Here is a 22,378-nt window from a genome sequence, read left to right on the forward strand (position 1 = left end):
TAAGCAAGCAATGTAAAATGGCAATACTACTGAAGGTCCACACCCTGGGCGAAATCGCTGGGCTGAAAATCAGTACACACTGAGCAATTATTTTTTATTTATTTTTTCCTTTTAAATACCATCGCTCATACCAGCAGATATGCGGCTACAGTCATACACACTGGGGGGGGGGGCATTTGAGCTGAAAGCAGCTCGAACGACAAAACTGAGCTGCATTCGGGTCACAATCGGCCAGTGTGTATGGGCCTTTAAAGGCAGGGGTGAATTTAGGGGTCAGGCTGCCCCTAGGCATAACATGTTTGGCCACCCCTTAGACACACCGCGCCAGCTAGAACCCAGCTAGCGTCCAATCATTTAAATTATAACCAAAAATAAAGATAAAGATACAAAGGACAAATTATGAAACATAGGTATGCTAGTAAGGTCCACATTACTCACATATGGAAAATCTATTCTGAAAAGCTGAATTAATCATGAAAATAAAGATTATTTATTTTATATAAACGACAAGTGCAATATCTATTTAATATAGATCTTAATGCCTGCTGTAAGGGTTGATTTTCCGCTATGTGATGTTTTTCCTCTAGAAAGCTGGATACTTTAGTCCTTACTAACCCTTACGGCAGGTATTAAGATCAGCTAGGGCAACAGGTAAGGAAGGTGGCTGGGCTGGCACACTTCGAGGGCCTAGTGAGAAATCCGGCCCTGTTAAGAGGTACTGCCTAGTAAGTTTACCCTTTAAACTTTATTACATGAACTGCACAGGCTTCATATTTACAAACCCTGCTCTTAAGGTCTAGAGTTACCTGTGTCCTACAGTGTTTGCATGCCAGGGAGAAGACTCACAAAGCTCTCTGCAATCAGCACCTGCTGTGCTGCCTGGGGCAGATTGTTTGCAGTGACAGTCTGTTTGATCCCTAAAAAGAAAAAAAATAATGCGTGAAGCTGTAGGTGAGGTATAAAGATATACAGCTCCTCATGGCCACTCCCCAATGAATCCCACTACTACTAAGTGACCATATAAAATACACATTAGTTTCTCTAGTGTTCAATACAAAAATTGGTTGAGTGCTTCCTACAAATCATAAGACATGCTTACATCTGATGCTTGTTACTAGAGAAATGGCAAGGGGAGGGGGTTGAAGGGAAGTATAAAGTAGTCTAACAACAGTACGGGCATATTTATTAACTATACCCTATACTCTATACTTGCCGCAACCTTTATAGAGTACTGGTGGTATATAAGCCATCCACCCATATTCCCTTCTTTTTCTTGTTAAGTGGGCCGGATGGGGCCATGATGTGGCTTGCGGAAATTGCATGGTGATGCAAATCACGCCATCATGCCATTCACACTTGTCCCTTGGACTCTCCCCATGGGATCTTTTTGATCAGAGAGGAAGTCCAAGAAGTGTCACTTATGTTCCCTTAATCCCTGGTATTAGCTTCTTCCCGATAGCTATTGAACAATGTACTTTAAGATACTGCTAATCTAAACACCTAACTGCTCTGTCTAACCTTGCAAATCATAACATGTGAATTGTCAATTGTATGCGCAACTGATGCAAAGTATGTATGTCCTGTTATCCCTCTTGTACCATGCTTAAAGCTGCACTGTATCCACAAAAAAATTCTAGTATACGATAGTATACTGTACATGGCCAATAAAGTGATTCTGATTTAAGTGCAGTAAGAGAAGTGTAAACATACATCTATCCTCCATGCGCAACAAGGTTCTAGTCTGATATTCGCACAGGGGACCGATGTTGAAGCTCTGCGCATGTTCGCTTATGCACATGTGCAGGGATCTTGCACGGGTGCCTTCGGAGACTTGCATAGTCTCTGTGGCGCTTGCACAGGGGGAAGGCATGAAGGAGACATTTCCTGGGTGTACCCATCGAAACGCTGGGTGCGCCCAGGAAAACGCTGGGCATCACAATGCAAAGATAGGGGGCTGACATCACAGGACGTCAGCTGCTTGGCCGGTTATCGGAGCAGGACGCCACAAGTGTAAGTCAGAAGAGACTGACTTAGATTTGTGAGCACTAGACATCCATTCACAGTGCGGCGGGTATATTTTGCTCTTAGTAAATGGGCAGGTGGCACCCACAATGCCGGCTTCCTGTCTTTCAGATGGCCAGCAATTAAAAAAAACATACGCTGGCTATAATTGAAGAATGGCCTTTCATGTGTGGCCTGTGAATTTGCAGCTGTACGATCAGGTCTGAGTAACCCCCTGTCTTTCATCAACAAAGACATGGACTAAGTGTCTAAAAAGGGGTGAAGTTGCCCATAACAGCTTGATAAATGCTGATTGAAGATGTGCACAAGTGGAGAAGTTGCCTATAGCCAATTGCCAATCTTTCCAAGGCTTGATAAATCTAATACCCTCACAAAAAAATCTATAATATAACTTATACAGAACATCATATAAAGAAAACCTTCCTAAAGAAAACCACTATGTCTAGTAATAAAGCTTGTACCACCCACTAGGTCAGATACAGGTGCTAGTCCTTGTGTTCTGGTAGCTGAATCATTGAGTAGCCATTCTGGATCAATAACAGCCTCTGATTCAGAACAAAAGAATTTACGCAATCTTACACAAGGAAATCAAAGCTGTAACAGGCATAATACAGTATGTTTGAGTAAGAGCATTGTAATGTTTTTCCCCAGAGTTTACTCATCTGGTGATTTAGTTTCATGCTTGTGTGTCATAGATTAAGATTGTTCTCTACTTCTCCGACCATTCTTTGGGTCAAAGCACTGAACCTCAGCTGTAAAAACAGCTTAAATAGCTTTCAGGACAGGAATTTGCCAAGAGCCCATTGTCTGGGGTGACTTAAGAGCCTCCAGACATCTCTACCATTGTTTAGGTTCCTGAGTCTAATACCAATTAATCAGGTTCAGTCATGTCTTCTAGGCTTGAAACCTGCTGATACAACCAAACTTAACCAATGTTCCCAGGATCTTTACACCTTTTGGCTACAAAGATAGGGGATTTCTAAACCCTACATATCTATTAAAATACCAATGTGTTGTTAATACTTAAGTATGTTGAACAATGTAAATTTAGTTTAAAAGCCAAGCTACTTAATGTATGCATGCAGATACATTTCCATACACATTGTGGCAACACAGCAGGAATATTGCTATAAGGAAATGTCACGTCCTGTGCTGGTGACATACAGTAGACCAACTGTATGCGTAATGCCTATTGTAGGATGCTAGACAGGGCGCACAACCCCTTTTTATTGCTGATTGTATGAATGGAAACAAGACTGGTTTTCTGTCACTTTCTATGGTATGTTCGGGAGAAGTTGCATTTCATGTACAGAAGCTGTTTCATTGCTAGTCTGTAAGTGAAAGGTATGACTGTGCGTGTTTGCTGGTGGTACTTAAAGTCTCACTGCGCTGCTCTAAGCATAACCTCTAATGTAAATAAAGGCATGTATTTACTTGCATTTCTTTAATATAGATTGTATCCATGTAATTCATTCTGTGTAGAAATGCTGATCTGTAAGTTTGTGGATGGCTTATTTGCTTCTTATTATGCTTCTATAAAAAAAATCCTCCTTAACCTGTTTCCCACCGTCCTGGATCCATGATGTAGTAGAGGTCTTTGTGCTGTGCAGTTGTCACCTCCTCATCCTGTGCTGCAGTTGGCATACTGCTTTGTGTCTCTAGCCATTGCAGTGATCCCAGTCAGGACATTAGAGAGCGTGCTCTTGCATATAGAAAGTTCATTTTGGACTCCTTGGACCTAGGTGATGCCTTTTTATGGGGCTTTCTCTAAAGGCATGTTATTTCACAAAATACATGTGTACATAATTGCATGGAAATATAATGAGTATAATAATAAGTTAAGCATTGCCTATTTTTTTCCCAAAAGGGCCATGCAAAATATATCTTTATTTTACTGTGCTCCCAGAATACAATGAGTTAGTATGGGGGCCCAGGGGTTAATTTGAAAAGTTCAAGGTGATTTGGATAGATGTGTGTTCAGCACTCTGTGATGTGACTGAATATAACCTGAAATTAGGAAAGCTTTTATCCTTCTTTTATTTAAGGAGATGAAGGAAACCATGGGTGACTCATGTGAGAGTTGTGGTTACACATTATTTGGATTGAAGCATGATTCCCTTAGCTGCCTACGAATAGTTCAGTTACAGGGTGGTACTTTCACTAAATAAGCTTATAACAGCAAGAAAGGCTTATTATTAGTGCTTTCAGTTATTTCCAAACCAGTTTGCATTTCAAATAATATTAGAAACCCTCACCACCCACCCCCCGAAAACCATGTCTTTTATTTTTTATATTAAACTCTGACTTGTATGTACTTGCATTGTTTTTAACTTGAACTGAGTCTACTAGTTCTCTCCTGTCCTGCATTGATGTATATAGTGATGTTTGCAATAATATTGCAGGAAGTGGAGCTGGAACGTCTGGAGAGAGAGTTTGCGATTCAGTCCCAGATTACAGAGGCCGCTCGTCGATTGGCTAGTGACCCACACGTAAGCAAAAAGCTGAAAAAGCAGAGAAAGACCTCCTATCTCAACGCACTGAGGAAACTACAGGAGATTGAAAACTCTATTAATGACTATCGCATTAAGTCTGGCAAAAAGCCCACACAGCGAGCATCCTTAATCATAGATGGTGAGTGTCTGGTGTTTTAGTATATTTGTCTGGGGTATGCGCCCTAAGCACTTTTAAATCTGAGGCATTTCACTCCTACATCAGGCTTCTCTATTCCCATATCTGCACAGAAGGCAGTGAACCAGCTACTTATTATCAGACAGCTATATAGTTGAAAATGTGCCCCATTAACTATTGCAAAGAGTTTTTTTTGTATTGTGTGAAAGTTTATACAGTTTGCTTAACATGAAGGCATAAGCCTGATATCAACTGTTTTTATTTTTTAATTGCATTTGAAAATTAAATGTCAAAATTGTTTTAGATGCAATTACTTAATCATTTTTGCTGGTGTTTCCCCATTGCGCTTGTACGAGATTATTATATAAATAATATAAAACAATGCATTTTTAGAACCAAAACACGACAAGAACTCTAGTAAAGACAGCAGGGTGTCTTATCAGCAGGGTGACAGATAATAGCTCGACCGCTAGCGGTTGACAGGCAGTAGGTCGGCACATGAAAAAGGTTGACATGGAAAAAGATCAACATGGGGGTGTTCTAGAGAGTTTATTTGTGTGTCTATGTCAACGAAAATTGACATGGACACGGTTTTAGTATACTGTGCCCCCTCACATGGCTCGCTATGGCTGCCATGCACAGGCACAGTGTTTCAGATAAATAGAAGAATGATGTCCAATATATGTTCTGTGGGTTACAGATGTGTTATTCTACCAGCCTGTGTGTGTGTGTGTGTGTGTGTGTGTGTGTGTGTGTGTGTGTGTGTGTGTGTGTGTGTTTGGTCCAGTGCAAGGTAGAGTATGCACTGTATGAACCAGTAAACTTTGCCTCTCTTTGCTATATATGTTTACAAAGCAAAACCCCCAATAAAAGATTTGTACACAACCTTATTGCAGTGTATCTTTTTTGTTTTCCTTTCCAGAAGCAAACCTCGGCAGTGAAGACAGCTCGCTATCCGACGCACTTGTTCTTGAAGATGGTGTGTATTGATCAATGAAAAGAATTTCAGCAATTGTACTTAAAGTTGTATTTCTATGACGTACAATAACTGTTTTATTGTAATAACATGCCATTCAGGCAAAGCTCTGTGTTATGGTCCTTTTCAGTATAGATATGTTTTATTTTATTAAATGAATCACCTAAAAGTACAAGTATAGCAAAATACAATGACTAGTACAGCTATAAATCAGCAATAAGTTAGCTTACAATAAAGTGATTACAAATTTTAAATGAGAGAGAGAGAAGGAAAGAGAACCTCGGGATGGCGGCGTGGCAGACCGCCCGTAGAGCAGGCCTGTGAGGTAGTAAGAAAAACAGAGAGGGAGTAACAGAGAAATAGATGAAGTAGTGAGAAAATAGGCGGACAAGAGAAAGTGGGTGAAAAAGAAGGAAGAAAAAGGATTAACCAAGTCAACATATAAAATAAAATAAAAAAAAGGTAGGGGAGGAAATATGTCAAGGTTATTGGTGTTTCAAAAACTAAGAGGAGGGGGAGAATTTTGAGAGGTCAATCAAGGGGACCAAGTTTTATTAAGTTTTATTAAACTACTCCATTTTATAAACCTACTAATTCCGGGATATAATCGCTTGCATGGGGGCTAGGGAGGGCTTTTTCCAGTCAATAGCGATTTGGCATGTCACAGCTGATGCTAGGTGACGGAGAAGTTTATTTTGATGGGGAGAGGTAAGGGAAGCAGGAAATATCTGGGATCATTGGGTATAGTAATATCAAATAGGTTCGAGAGTAGGGTGATAACTTCTCTCCAAGTGTCGGTAATTTTCAGGCAGGACCACCAAATGTGTATAATGTACCCTTCGCTGTTCAACCCCTCCAACACTTATCTGAAGTGTCTGGGAACATCGTTTTTGTCCTTTTTTAATTTTATATACCGACAACTTTTTTATTTTTATATTTTATTTTTCTTCACATTTTTTTTTTATGATTTATTTATATTTTAACATATAGAGGAATTGAAAACTGGGTGCGACCCAGCTTGCGACCCTTTTAGATCGGCTTCTGGACCTGGCATAATGCCGGGTGAGTTACGTCACCGGAGGCGGGGCCTGAGCTGGCGCTGGGAGATGTTTATCATTTTTATCAATAAGTAAAAGGAGAGCAAAAGCCTTCAACTATTTTAAATGTTGTTTTTTTTTTTTTCTTCTGCAGAGGATTCTCAGGTTTCCAGCATCATGTCTCCTATGCAGTCCCCTCATAAAGGCCTCCCACCAAGACCTCCCTCCCATGCCAGACCCCACCCTCCACAGTCACTGGATGGACTGAGACAGTTACACTACCAGAGAAATGATTATGACAAATCCCCCATAAAACCCAAAATGTGGAGTGAATCTTCCTTAGACGAACCATATGAGAAAGTGAAGAAAAGGTCATCTCACAGTCATTCCAGGTAATTGCTAGTCCCTTGCTACAAGGCAGTGCGAGTACTATACCCTAACCCATTATTTGCATTGTATCTATATCATAACCACATAGATGTCATTTGATAGACAATATGGCTCTGTTTTGTCGATTTTATTCCTTTATAATATCTGTGTTTTTGTCACATTTATAGTGAGTAATAAACAATTTATTATGTCTGCAGTACTCTTTGGCTAACATTGCAGCCCATTACGTCCAAGGACTGAAGGAGGTTCTTTAATACTTATGCTGTCCATAAAACCCCATTTCTGTCCTCCTGCCCATCTTCCATTTGCTTGCTGATTCAGATTGAAGTAAAGTAAACCCTTGGCAACTGTGTTAATTTCATCAATGAAAATTTAGACTAAAACGATTTGCCGACAAAGGTTTTTCTGTGACTAAAAGGTAACGAAAATAGAAATAAAATTTAATTGAAAATCCTTGCCAAAATTAACACTGCTTGGCAACTGTTCGCTGCGCCTATGTGTGCACTATTTAATGTTTCTTCTTAAGTTGTAAATGAGAGAGCATAATTTTAATGTAGCTTTCATCCCTGCTGTCTTTCTAGGGAATATTTATAATACCATTTAAAATGACTCCTTAAGTAATTGATATTTTCTTTTCAGTAACCACAAAAGATTTCCCAGCACAGGCAGCTGTTCAGAAGCAGGTGGGAGTAACTCTCTGCAGAACAGTCCCATCCGGAATCTGCCTCACTGGAACTCGCAGTCCAGCATGCCATCCACACCGGACCTACGGATACGAAGCCCACATTATGTCCATTCAACCAGGTAAAAGGTTTTATTCTAGTACTAGTTTTTGGAGAATTGTACACTTAATAATGCTAATTAATCCAGCATTAATACATTTTTAAAAGTACAGTATAAAGTCCATATATTTAAAAAAAGCCTTTTTTAGGTTATTTTGGTGGGTTTTATTTTTCAATTTTAGGTGTACTGTCTTATGTTCTAGTAGACCATTTATGCATTAATAATAATTCAGGAGCTTGTCTACCCTATATGTAGATCACATGGGTTTTCCTGGCCACATAACCAGGCATCTATTTATATTGCCTGAACCAATCCAGACAATTCTAGTTTGATTTTTTTGACTGACATGTCTAACAAAGTGGTACATTATATATCCATCTGAATTCCATTTACAAGGGTGTTTAGCAAGCCTTTCATAATAAATCATCTGTAAGACTTCATTACAAAAGTATTTCATTATATGGCTTTATACTGTCCATATTGCATTAAGGAATACTCTGACCACATAGGGGGAAATTCTTATACCAACGTAGGAGGCAAATTGTCATTGCTGCGGCATGTAAACACCGGCAACGGCAGCCTGATTCCCTCCATTTACCCAGCATGATTTGCACACCTTTCACTCAGAAGTGCTTGCTACCCTTTGATGTATTGAACACTTATGAGTGAGATTCCAATGCTGTAAAGTGCAGCAGGTGTCATAGAAATTCTGCCATACGAACAAGTTGCCAGCAAATAAATTTACTTATAGTGTTTTTCTATCCTTCCACCTGTATAATGCAAGGCTCAAGGGATGTGTTTTGCCACAGATGGTGACATGCTGGGTCCATTCTGTATTCAATAACCTGGGAAAAGCTGTGCTGGATTTCCGATGTGGCATTTAGTGTATGTTTATTTTATGTAAACTGCTTGGCTGTTTGTGGTGATCTCAATGACTGTTTTATTACTAATTTACAGATCAGTGGACATAAGCCCTACAAGGCTGCACAGCTTAGCACAGCACTTTAGGCACCGCAGCTCCAGCTTGGAGTCACAAGGAAAACTTTTGGGCTCAGAGAATGACACGGGGAGTCCTGATTTCTATACACCTAGGACTCGTAGCAGTAATGGTTCTGATCCTATGGATGACTGCTCCTCTTGTACTAGCCATTCCAGCTCTGAGCACTATTACCCAGCCCAGATGAATGCAAACTACTCAACTCTTGCTGAGGACTCTCCCTCCAAAGCCAGGGAGCGTCAGCGCCACAGACACAAGTCTAATGGAAACCTTGTGTCCTCCAATTCAGGGAGCATGCCCAATCTGGCTGCCAGGAATGGAACCGGACACCATGGGGTTTACCTGCATAGCCAGAGCCAGCCATCGTCACAGTACAGGATCAAAGAGTATCCTTTGTACATTGAAGGAAGCTCAACGCCTGTTGTTGTAAGGAGTCTAGAAAACGACCAAGAGGGGCACTACAGTGTCAAAGCACAATTCAAAACGTCAAGCTCCTACACTGCAGGAGGGATGTATAAAGAGAACTGGCATGGGGATGATACTGTAGACTCTGTGAGGCTCACCCCCTCTCGCTCTCAGATTGTAAGGACTCCGTCACTTGGCAGAGAAGGCCATGATAAGGGCTCAGGCAGGACTGTGGTATCTGATGAGCTACGGCAGTGGTTCCATAGGTCAAGCTCAACCCATAAGGAGCACAACAGACTTTCACATACCAGTTCCAACTCCTCCGATAGTGGATCTCAGTATAGTACATCTCAAAGCACCTTCGTGGCACACAGCAGGGTAACAAGAATGCCTCCAATGTGTAAAGCAACAACAGGTAAGACTTGTTTCACTCACATATCCTTCATGACAAATGGCCATTGATTATCTTGAGTATCTTTTTTAATAATGGTTTTCTGATTAGAATGAGTGTGCAAGACTCCATGCATCACAAGCCAATTCATTTTCAATACATGCAACAAGCATCAAATGGCTTTTGTGATGTGATTTGTTAATAAGATTGTTTTGTGTGATTTGCAGTTTTTTACGCAATACTCAGAACATAGCATAATTATTTGCAGACTTCGTTATATTATTGTGTGTTCTGTAAAACCATTCTGTAGAGCTCTAGGCACAATTACATTCAGGCAATTATCAATTACTGTTTACAGGCATATTCCCTGTTATACACAACCTATTATTATTTTGAATAAATGTAAAAGTTTCTTCCTCTGCAATCTGATTTCTCTCCAGCAGCTTTCCTAGGTGGGTGGTCTGTGCCTCGCAGTGTGGTCAGCATGAGAACATTCCTGTGAGCACTGTATATATTCTATAGCAGGGAGGCAGGATGTCCTCCACTTGCTGGCTTAAAACCCTACAAATGTTTTTTTTATATCTTTTATAATATAAAGTACTGATTATAGATTACTAAAATCACTTCTCCCACTTAGTATGTACGGTTATAAATAATTAATTGGCTCATTATTTCACGTCCGGCTTTGCAATATTGCTTTTACAGAGACTTACATTTTCTTGTGTTATTGCTTGATAGTTGTTACTTTCACCATTGCATCTGGTCATCAATTTGATACAGAGTCCAAGACCAACATAGGCAGCTGTAAAAGTCAGCCATGGTTGTACATCTCTGATGTGTAAGTCCTATGATAAGCATAAGGTTCTCCTTTAATTAGATGAAAAGGGGTTTCTGTCCTCTAAGAACTAAATGATTGCACTTCCATTTTGAGACTAACAGCATTATATTCCTTCCTCACCATCAGCCATCTTATTATGGTCACTAAAACTGAGTGTTCCTATGTAGCTGCAAATGTTTTGTTCATAAATGCTGCCTGTCTTTAGAAATATCAGTTTGTATGGTATAGCAATGTCAAACTTCTACTATGTAATTATAAATCCACTCCATAACATTTACCTGCTTAAATTGCAATTTATGCATGCTTCATACAAACAGTATGGAGAAAGTATACTTATTTGTATAAAGTCAAGCTGTAGAAGGAAAAGCTAGCTATCTGAGAAGGCTATCCAAGGGAAGGCTAGCTGCCAGGGTGAGGCTATACAAGGGAAGGCTAGCTGCCAGGGTGAGGCTATCCAAGGGAAGGCTAGCTTCCAGCGTGAGGCTATCCAAGGGAAGGCTAGCTGCCAGGGTGAGGCTATCCAAGGGAAGGCTAGCTGCCAGGGTGAGGCTATCCAAGGGAAGGCTAGCTGCCAGGGTGAGGCTATACAAGGGAAGGCTAGCTGCCAGGGTGAGGCTATCCAAGGGAAGGCTAGCTTCCAGCGTGAGGCTATCCAAGGGAAGGCTAGCTGCCAGGGTGAGGCTATACAATGGAAGGCTAGCTGCCAGCATTAAAAAAAATCATGTAGTGTGTATGGGGGCTTTACAGTCTATATAACTACATATTTAGTATTCCAATCCAAAGAAGGGTTTTGAACCCTGAAAGATCTGCGTAGCCATCCTACTTTGTGGGTTTATACAACATTAATAGTATTCCTCCTTTCATAACCTATACCAGGCATGGCCAAACTGTGGCCCTCCAGCTGTGGTGAAACTACACATCCCAGCATGCCTTGCCACAGTTTTAGCAAAACTGTGGCAAGGCATGCTGGGGATTTGTAGTTGGAGAGCCATAGTTTGGCCATGCCTGACCTTTACCTACTACAGGACTACTCTGTAACCTAAACAAGTGCATTGAGAGCTTGTTACTAGTTGTACAAACCAAGTTAAGGCCCATACACACTGGGCAATTTTGAGCTAAGAGCAACACTGTTTTGAGCTGCTTTCAGCTCAAAGCCGCCCAGTGTGTACGAGCAGGCGATGAGCGCTGATGGGGTGGACGGTTTTCCATAGTGTCCTGCTATGGAATGTCGTCCGCCTTCAGGAAAATCGCTCAGAAGGGCGAAAATCACTGTGTGTTTGCATTGAGTGATTTTCAGCCCAGCAAAAATGTTTATCTCCCCATCATTTGTTGTCCATACACGCTGGTCAAAATAGGCCAGTGTATGGACCTTTTACTGTAATTGTGACTGCAACCAAACTGAATATTTAAGATTGAGAAGTGTATGGGGAAAGGATGGTGAAAGAGATTTTATTGATTTTGTTTCCTATGAAACTGATTGCATTATAGATTGGTAATTTTTGCTTTAGTTTTGTATTTAACAGGCAAATTAAATTGCTTTGAGTTTGAAGCTCCTGCAGTGCTTTTCTTTCTAGTGCTTTCAAAAGGTCGCCTAGAAGCTGTACATGAATGTTAATGAAATCTGAAGCGTAACAGAAAACGTTATAACTAATATCTCCTTGGTAACCAACGTCATTCTCTTTGCATGGGATGAATGGTCCATGGAAAGAAATAATCTGTTGTGTGTAAAATGTGCTATCTGTGTGAATACTTGTTGCAACTGTATAAAAAAAGCCACAATAAACAATGTACTGTGTTCTCTTTTACCAGGTGCATGTGCTGATTCAGGTAACCAAGAGGTTTCATATAAACTTGCAGATTGCTAATCTTTACTTGCATCCCTATCAGGTGCGTGCAAAGATTACTAACTAAAACATTGGCTTCTAAACTATGGGGGTTATTCTGGTTGATTCACAAGGCTGTGAATTTGCAGCCTTGCGAATCCACCAAACCCCACCTTGCGAATGGGTGGCTGGCGCCACCCATTCGCAAGGGCGACTCTATCGCAGCGGTTTGTGAATGGATGTTACACAGTAACATCCGTTCGCAGGGCAGGGGGGAACCTCCCACATCTTTCCATGGTCGCAGACCATGGAAAGATGTGGAAGGTGCACGCATATAAATGTGACTTTCAAGTTGCTTACATAAGCGTGCACTTTGGGAAGGAAATGGGTGGTCAGCTTAAATCCGGTGATGACAGTTATTGCCCTCTGCACTCCCGTCATGGCCTCAGCAGCCTGAGAATGCCCAGCGTTCTCATGGAAATGCCTATGAAACTCTGGGTGTTCCCATATGCTAATGGGGCGGCCCCACGCCCCTCTCTGCCCCAAATATAGTCTTGCCTGCCCTCTCTATTTGACTGCCGATTTGCGCTCACACGGGAGCGTGCATCTGGCTCGCAAGCCCCAAAAAAGCATGCGATCTGCATGTGATATGGCTTCCAATGTTCATGATATAGGCAACATCGGAAGCCATATCTTACCCTCTGTACACACCATTACAGTATTAAGACTGTATCAGTTCAGCTTTCTGCCAACATGCCATATGTGCCCATTTACCTGAAGTAGAGTATGCACTTCCTGTGAGGAAATTTAGGATATGTCAGACATGTAGGGCACAATCTTAATTTAAGAAAATAAATTGTACCTCTTGCGTTTTTTTTTTTTTTTTTGTAACATCTCTTGCAAACTCCTATCCTCTGGCATGTATTAATAATTATTTTATAATATAATACATAGACTTTATCTTTCTCCTAGTAGACCATTTTAAATGGGATTAACCTCTTAAGAGAAATGTCCTTAATGTCATAATGAACTAACAGACTTGTATCATTCCCTGTTTGGTTGCGAGTTAAACTGGATGCAGAAAGTACGTTAATTCATTATTTTCCATTGTTTCCGGAATGGGCCATATTGGGGTTTCCCCCAAGTACTCAAAAGGTTCCTACTGCCCTTGATAACATGTTATTAGCTCTCCGTTCAGCAAGTAAAAGAAAAACTTCATATTTTCAGGATATTTGGGTGGAGACCATGTTTAAAAAATAAAAAATGTGTGAGGTCATTCTTTGATGTCTGGGAAAGTTATATTGTAACATTATTTCTCCCAATGCGCAAGGTAATTCATAATGGTCTGCACTTGACTTTTTGGTATGGATTGAGAGTATTGGATCCTATCCCTCCTATAGTTTTATTTTTGAGTGGGTAACAAGTGCACATATTCTGTTTTATTCAAACCATTGACCTGCAATCTATACTTCAATATCTCACATTCTAATTGGTGAATAATGCACAGTTTATTGTACTTTTGTCACAATGTCACGCATTGTACAATTCTTTATTTTATGCTTCAATAAAAAAATATAAGTAAAAAATAGCGAGAGTATAAAATGCAGATTAGTTATTAACCTGATAGATATCATATTTGCTGGGATTACCACAGTGCACAGCCCCAAAAAAGAAACTGACATTTTAAATCATCCTGAGCATAGAGCAGAACCTCTGAGATTTTACAATGGGATATCTAATAAAAGTAATCCCCTCAGTGTACCTTCTAGGCTTTGTGAAGGGACGAGTTGGATAAGTAATCCACGTTAAAGCAACACAGTTTAATCATAACATTCTAGCTAATGAAAGGTAGTGCATGGTGAACTGAAGCATATAGGTAGTAGCCATGAAACTCTTCTCCACCTAGCTGCGGGCAGAGTAATTATTTAACAGAGATTGGACTACTTGGCAGGCCGGGGAGGCTGGTGCAATTGTAGGGCCCTAAGAGCCGGCATCTAGGCTAGAAATACTGTATAACGTACAGGTAGACCCCCATCATACAGCTAGTTCCTTAAGAAAACAGGATTGATGATGCAGCTGTTAATTTAGTACAATGGCCTTAATGTTTCTAATCCATATCACAGTCAGGCAAAGATAATTTATGTGACATTGATTAATTTACCGTCATTAACCCTCACATTATTGGACCCATATATCAGGTACATATCAGACCAATGCCCATTATGTTGTTGCCTGTGTCAGGAAATCCTCAAATCACCAATTCTGACCCCAAAAAATGAACAAGATCTACGAGTCGGAGATTTAAAAGCGCTATTTTTTTTCCTGATTCCATGATGGATCGCCAATCATTACTGTTAGCGGAAAGGTCAATCAGGCCATAGAGGGGTATAGTCCATTATCGAGCAGCCACACATTACATTATAGATGCCCTGCATCAGCCCTGAATGTGGCCTGCCCCTCCCTCATACAGCTAATGGTCTCTGATAGCCCAGCTTCCGATCATGCATAAAAATAAATATATATTTTATTAATCAAAAACCTAGTAGAGTTATTTGTGGAGGCACTTCTACTGTGCAAAACAGGTCAGAAGCATTGCATATAAATAATTCGGTGCCCTCCGAAACGCAGTTTTGCAGCTGCTACTGTAGAAGTAATTGGGGGGCGGCGGCACTCGCAACAAACTGGAGACCAAACTGTGGTTGTAAACCAACGTTTCCGAGCCTTATGGCTCCTTTATCAATGTGCAGGAAGAACCTATACTTAGTAAAATGTTGACTTTGTTATACCATGACTAGTACTCTATTAGCAACCCACTAAATGTGAAATATAGGGATAACTGAGTTCTGTGACCTGTTTTCTAAAGCCCCTGTGATCAGTACTGTGCCTTTTTCCTGTCCTTCTCATTCTTAATATCCTTGTATTTCACAATATTGAATGCATTATCCTATGTACTGTATAATCATTTAAGTATTCCCCATTTTCTATAAAAACTAAGTGGGGGATGTACTAAGCCTTGATGAGATGAGCTGATTGGTTGCGACTTTCCTAACTGCCATCTTAAAGGCTGGATTTGAATAATGACAGACCGTGGATTATCTCTCTCCACTGTACAAGGTTTAGTACATATTCCCATAAATCCACAAAATGAAATGGATGCAATTTCAATGTCATGTATTTACTGAATGTTCACTGTAGTTGAGATACAATGAAGTGTTCAATCATGGTAGATCATTGTGATTATTCAATACCTATTCTGCAAGGTCGCTTTTATATAGAATCTTATCAGATCCATACAAGGTTAAATGTAAAATGTAGCTCTGATTATTGTGTCTTGTAATATCACTTCTGGTGAATGTAATTATTGTTGCTAGACAAAGACCACTTTCATGTTATGACTATTTACTAACCTTTGATTTATTTTCTTTTTTTTATGTTGGTTTGTCATACAGTTACCTTACCACATGGTCAGAGGAGTTCAACGCCTTGTAGTGATCATACAGCCACGCCCCCCAGCAGTCCCCACCACATTTTAACCTGGCAGACTGGGTAAGTCCTTTGGCTGTTGGAAGATTAGCATTCCAGTCATAGTAACCTGAGGATAATTCCCAGAAAGTTGACTGAACATTCCATGCTGCTCTTTCTGTCAGCTAATGACATCACTGGGTGTGTAAACAGGCTTCTAAGACAGTGGAATGAATGGAATGTAGATGGGGGATTCTTAATAGCTACTTTTAGAATTTGCCAATACTCTGTGATTTAGTGCTTTTAAGAATTAGTTACAAAAACTGCATGTGTGTCCAAATATGGTTGTACCGTAGTAAGGAATTCAGGTGCCCTCTTGGAGGGCACCTGAGCAAGGTATTTTTTCTAGTTAACCCCTGTGAGTGCTGGTTCTCTTGGTAAAAAAATATATATATATATATATATATAAAATATTATTGCTGTTTAGTGTATATATAATGATCAGCGCACACCCTGAAAAAGAGGCACTAAGCCTCGAAACATCGGGCACAGTATGTGGATATACTTGAATTTTTCTTACACCAAACCCGTGAGTGCCACTGGTTATTTCTCTCAAAATTAATATATATTATTTATTTATTTTCCAATTGTACCCTGGTGCGCAAATCTCGAAACATCAAAGAGACTTTGCCATCTGAGCAAATTATGAGTAGTTCAGAAAACATCTGGTTTCCGACCAGAAACACACACCAACAGTCAGGCTACAGCTTCCTTACGATCCATACACCTTTTTAGTTGCTATTTTCCCATGGGAATGGTACACATACGCAGTTGTTCCATAATAGCTCGATTTCCAAATTCTCTAATTAGTGTTCCATGCTGAATTAGATCCCATGCCCTGAATCATTTCATAGGACATTATGGGGGTATTCAATGTGTGCCGATAGTTCTGAAACATTTTGGAAATATCGACACACATCTATTCACTGCTGCCATCTCCGACAGCACTGAAGCCTGTCAGTCTTTCTAAAATACCAAATCTCCATGGCTGCTGGATTGTCGAATCTACCAACGTTTTCTCCCAAATACATGTACATTTCGTCAATCCACGTGTATTCCAACTGTCTGAATGCTTCTAAATGTCAATTTGACGTCGAGTTGGACATGTTTTCTGACCCACAGTCAGAATCAAACATTGAATGCCCCCATAATCTTTCTTTTTTAACACCATAGTCTAAAAATACCACAAGCTTAAAACAAAGCATACATAAATATTTGGTTTATTGCATTGCAGTGCTGGCTAGAACAGGACATAGCCTTCTAAACATGGTTTTGGGGGGACAGTATAAAAACACCCACTTTTTGGTGGGGTGGGGGGTGTTAAATGTCAACGTGTTTTTTTGTGTTTTAATGAAAAAAATTGAATGTTGCTTATTATATTAATACTGAGAAATATTGCTGTGTATTATTAGAAACTAAGATCAGCCATGTTTTAATGCTTTCTTACATTGGGGTTGATTCAATTCTTAGCGCTATGAATGGGAAGTTTCGCTCCGGAGGTATTTGTGGGTTTTCGTAACAAGTACCTGCATTATTTTAATTTAGTGCCTCCCGTGATACTGGTTTTGCGCCACATTAGGGCACAAAACAGCATTGCCGCCCTAGTTATGTCGGATTTTTTCTTACATCCCAGAAGGGTTAGAGCAGATTTCCACTAGTCGTCTTTTTATTGACTTGGCAGCATGCTGATTAGAGGATCTCCAGGCGATGTTCAAAGCGATGAGAATTGAATCGACCCCATTAACAATCAAAAGTTATTAGGCTTTGATAGAATTTTTTCAATAACACAATGTTTACTCCTTATCCATCCTATTACCTCTGAATATATGTAGATACACTAAACCTGTTAAAAAGTACAAAATACACTCAGATGAAAACAAAAATATCAAGTTAGTCCAACTTGTTAGGTAGAATTAAATAAATCAGAAAAATTATTTTCTGAAAGTGCTTTTGCACTTTCCATTGTATAACACACACACACCGGTGTCAGATGACTGCCCAGCAAACTGGATCACGTCAGTCAGCCGCAAAGGGCTTCTTTGCGCTTACACACGACACCCCCCTCTTCCCCATCAGAGCACTGGCAGTCGGGATTCCGATTGTCGGGCAGTCATACCAGACCCATACACAAGGTTAAGCAGTAGCATTATGCCTGCCACTGACATCACACTTTTTTTTTTATTAAGACACTATATTTTTCTTATTTTAATATTAGTATAATAGGCAGTTTTTATAAGTCATGGCGTTCTGTCTGTAGTTACAGCATAATAAATAAAATCAGACTGGAAAGTGTGTGCCCTTTATGCTGGATATTTTAGGCCTCAAATTAACTCCTGTTCCTTCTTTAGCCCTTTTGCATGGTACCCTAGTATTGTTCACAAATCTGCCTGTTATGTCCCTGGTCACAGCACTGGAAATTTTCTCTGTTTGAGAATGTAAATTCCAACTCCATTCTAAAATTGAGATGCACGCACTCACACTCACACACACGCACCTTCATGCCCTACCTGACGGGACTCGGATGCGTTATGTGTATGCTGCATTTTGTGTTTTCTGTTTATTGTTTGTCTGATGCCTTTGGATAACACTGCTTCTCACAAACACACACTATAGCTGGGTATACATTAGACAACACTGCAAAAGATACAATGTCATTTATGATTTCCCTTCACTTCCTTTTTAACTCTTAAGGGACAAGTTGGACCTGATTCACTCGAGATTTATCCTATGTGCAAGAGGATCGATTTCTTGGTTATACCCAATGGCACGGGATTGCATACCTCCCAACTTTTAACCTGAAGAAATAGGGACAGCGCCCGAAAAGGGGGCGGGGCGTATGCAAATGAGGGCGTGGCAGCGTCTATTCTACTAGTTTGGGGGGTCTCCCAACTGCCACCCCCCGCAGCGGGACAATGCCTGCCGCGGGTGGGACAGCGGGACAGGACCCGAAAATCTGGACTGTCCCTCTAAAATCGTGACAGTTGGGAGGTATGGGATTGTGCATTGGGTCCTACACATCAGGTTTTGTCAGATAAATTGGCCCAATCCATCTGAATTGGGTCAAATCTGACAAAATCTCACAAGACAAATGAAAGTGCTCAATGTGTTTGCACTATTGGGGTGATTCTGGTTGGTTTGTATGGACAAAATAATGTGCACTGCAGGCAGTAGAAATTATTTGTTAGCGGTACTATAAGTGCGTGCCAAAAGTGGACATGACCATGTATCATCAGGGGGCGTGGTCATATGAAACTAGACAAGTGGTTATATGACAATAGGGGCATGGCCACATTATGCCACACACAGTAATGAATCTTACACATACAACACACCGTAATGCCCATTACACATTATGCCCCACATGTAATGCCCACTTCACATTATGCCCCACACCGTAATGCCCACTTCACATTATGTACCACACCGTAATGCCCATTACTTATCATACCACATGCCATAATACCCATTACATATTGGGGGAAATTTACTAAGATGTGTATTCTACTTCACATGTGATGTTGCTATGGGCAACCAATCACATCCTGTCTACTATCTTCTAGAGGGTGGTAAATAAATAAGAAGTAGCTTCTGATTGGTTGCCCATGACCTGTGAAGCGTATTTCACATCTTAGTAAATTTCCCCCATTATGTCAAACACTGTAATGCCTGTTACATATGTCACATAAGTGCCGCTTACTTACATGCTAGTTGCCAGGAGTTTTGTTCTTGTTGGCACAGGGAGTTTCATGCTAGTTGCAATGGGAGGATTACATGCTTGTTCCATTGGGGGGTTCCATGCTCATTTCCCAGGGGATGGTAAGGGTGTACATGCTTGTTGCCCAGGGGGCTCACAGCAGCACATTCATGTGCAAATCCCACTGGCAGTGACTCCCGGGCCCGACCCCAGGCTGCACAGCTATGCAGGCTTTCCTCACCCCTCTGGAGGCTCTCGGCCATTTCAGACGCCGGAGGGGTGGGAGAAGCGCAGCAGGGGATGCGGGGTGGTACGGCATACCTGTAACATATTTTTTAAAGGCAAGCCATACCACTCTGTACCCCCTTACTTGCTCCACTGATTGCAGGTGGGCAGATGTAACATGCAGGGAGAGTTAGATTAGGGTTTTATCTTGTTTCTGTGCAGGGTAAATCTGCACCACATGCAGTGCACATGGTTTTGACCATTAGCAAACCAAATGTGCTTTGCGAGCCAACCTGAATCACCCCCATAGTGTGTACACACTAGAGCAGTGGTTCCCAAACTGTGTGCCTAGGCTCCCTGGGGTGCCTCAGGACACTTGCAGGGGTGCCTTGGGTTGGTGGACCAAGATCAATTCATATTATTTATGGCCAATGTACCAGGCAAAACCAGTGCTTGTGGCTGCCAATCATAATATATGTGGACAAACAGAAGCAAATCCTGTCCCTCACCACATAACTGTGACATATACACACAATGCACTTACTTTTATATTTTTTCCTGAATTTCTCAATAAGAAGCATTTGGCCTAGGGGTGCCTTGAAAACATTTTGATGCTCTAGGGTGCCGTGATTGTAAAAAGTTTGGGAACCCCTGCACTAGAGACATTATCCACAAATATGTCGTTATGACTGGTCGTTATTGTGCATACAGTTTTAAAATGTTGTCTAGTGTGGAAGCAGCTTTAGTATTAGATACATTCTGAAAATAAATAAATATACAATCCGACCAAGGAGTATGTCCCATAAACAAGACCAAAGTTAGGTTTCTGTGAGATGAGGAATTCAGGATCTATACATTATGCGCCAGAAATCCCCAGATAAAGTAGATTTTCCATTTTACTTTCGCTCTTGACCAGCTTTAATTACTCTGTATTCTCCAAAATACTTTTTCATTATGAAGTTTTTAGATACGTGTTTCTGGTACACTGAATGGTACTTCTGTACTTTCACGGCGCCAGCATGGCGCCGCGCGTCAGAGTCCCCTTGCGGGGCTCGCTTCGCTCGCCCACGCTGCGGGCTCGGTGGCTCGCTACGCTCGCCACGCTAATTAAAATCAACTCCATGCCAACATGGATAGTGGAGGTATGAACTATCCATGTTGGCATGGCGTTAACTTAGTTTATTTTACTTAGTTAGTGGCGAGCGTAACCCGGAAGTACGCGCGGCGCCATGCTGGCGCCGTGAAAGTAAAGAAGTACCCACTGAATAAAGAAGCAGCAGGCCATGCAAAGCAAAAAAGCCCAAATCGGAGCTCCCTCAGATCAGATGTGCGGCTGAGTCTCAGATCCATCTGACAAAAAATCCTTGGTGCTGCACCAAAGATCCATCTGATCTGAAGCTGCCAGGGGTTTATCATAGGTATGTTCAGATGTATCTGAAGTGAATAGAGTGAAAATCTAGCCCAGGGTCAGATCATATTCCCGGGAGAGTTCAAGGGAAATCTGAGGAGATTTGTAGCTTCAGATATGTCTGCGTAGTGGAAAACCATCTTAAATACTTGTATCTAATACAAAGGGCCAGATTCTCTAAACTTTAAAAGTGATAAAATAGAAAGTGATATACAGCCCGCCAATTAGCTCCTTCCTGACCTTTTTCAAACACAGTCTGGGACATGGCAGTTAGGAGCTGATTGGCTGGCTGTTTATCACTGCCATTTTATCACTTTTGAAGCTTAGAGAATCTGGCCCATATTCAGTTAGTCAATAAAGTATATGGCGTTATTCCCCTTTCATCAATAGCTGGTGCAATACAGCAGGTTACACTTCTATGAAATGAGAGGGAACATGCTGGACACCAGCGCTTGAAACCAGGACAGGCATAAGGGCATTGGGGACCAATCTGTGACTGTTACCATCTGCATGTGCTCTTTATCTAATGTTTTCTCTCTTGTGAAAAACAAAATGGTGGAAGATTTGATTTTTACTAAACACTAATTTTGTGACATTCTAACTTTCCTACTGCTTTCTAAGCTTTGCTAACATGTCATTAAAGAGAAGCCTGCCTTACTCTCTCTACATTTCCTTCCTATGCTTTCCTTTGCTCAGAGATGTAACCGAAAACTCACCCACTCAGGATGGGTCTGAGTCTCCAAGTCTCCAAAGTACTGATGAATAGAGGTACTGTGTAATGCACCCATGTGATCCGGTCACATTGTGCATGGAGGTCCTTCTAGCTTGTGTTGCACTGTGTGTAGCAGTTTGTTGAGTAACCCATTGTTTGCAATCTCTATTTTTTCTTAAAAATTAGTAATATGCTTACATTATCATTTCCACACAGATTAGTATCTTGGCTTTGACCAAAGTCACTTGGTGATATGAATTTACAAAATGAAATAAAAATTCAACATATTTGTATGGCAATATTTCAATAGTTCAAAACCATTTTTATGAGCAATAAAATGACAGTATATATTGATGTTTAGTAAAGTCATTTAATTATTTGTAAAAAATCCTTTTCAGCAATCAAACCGAGGGTAAACAGAACAACTGTAACTGCTATTATGTAACCTGTAGTGTGGATTCTACCATGGTAGTTTTCTACAATGAAACCTAAGGGCGGGATGCTCTAAAGCAAAAATGCGGTAAAAA

At 40.8% G+C, this 22,378-nt stretch overlaps 1 protein-coding gene and 1 long non-coding RNA gene across 6 annotated transcripts in view; one reads left to right on the plus strand and one right to left on the minus strand.

Annotated features, from left to right (window-relative positions):
• FRMD4A (FERM domain containing 4A) overlaps positions 1-22,378 on the plus strand; it is a 432,053-nt gene that overhangs the window by 407,058 nt on the left and 2,617 nt on the right. For 4 of the 5 annotated variants that reach the window (XM_083183113.1, XM_083183112.1, XM_083183110.1 and 1 more), the window contains exons 17-22: positions 4,425-4,653; positions 5,573-5,629; positions 6,818-7,055; positions 7,693-7,857; positions 8,794-9,653; positions 15,740-15,836. In XM_083183113.1, coding sequence (XP_083039239.1) covers positions 4,425-4,653; positions 5,573-5,629; positions 6,818-7,055; positions 7,693-7,857; positions 8,794-9,653; positions 15,740-15,836 — 1,646 coding nt within the window. Of the gene's footprint in view, positions 1-4,424; positions 4,654-5,572; positions 5,630-6,817; positions 7,056-7,692; positions 7,858-8,793; positions 9,654-15,739; positions 15,837-21,835; positions 21,908-22,378 lie in introns of all 5 variants that reach the window. The other variant, XM_083183111.1, reaches the window with a different exon arrangement.
• Positions 814-15,832, minus strand: LOC146074702 (uncharacterized). The gene is made up of 3 exons (XR_014473451.1): positions 15,698-15,832; positions 10,343-10,474; positions 814-917 (listed from the first exon to the last, which is right to left on the minus strand). It is a non-coding gene; the product is annotated as an uncharacterized LOC146074702 (long non-coding RNA).

This window comes from Crinia signifera, chromosome 4 (assembly GCF_055691185.1).
Source record: "Crinia signifera chromosome 4, ASM5569118v1, whole genome shotgun sequence".
NCBI classification, from domain to species: domain Eukaryota; kingdom Metazoa; phylum Chordata; class Amphibia; order Anura; family Myobatrachidae; genus Crinia; species Crinia signifera.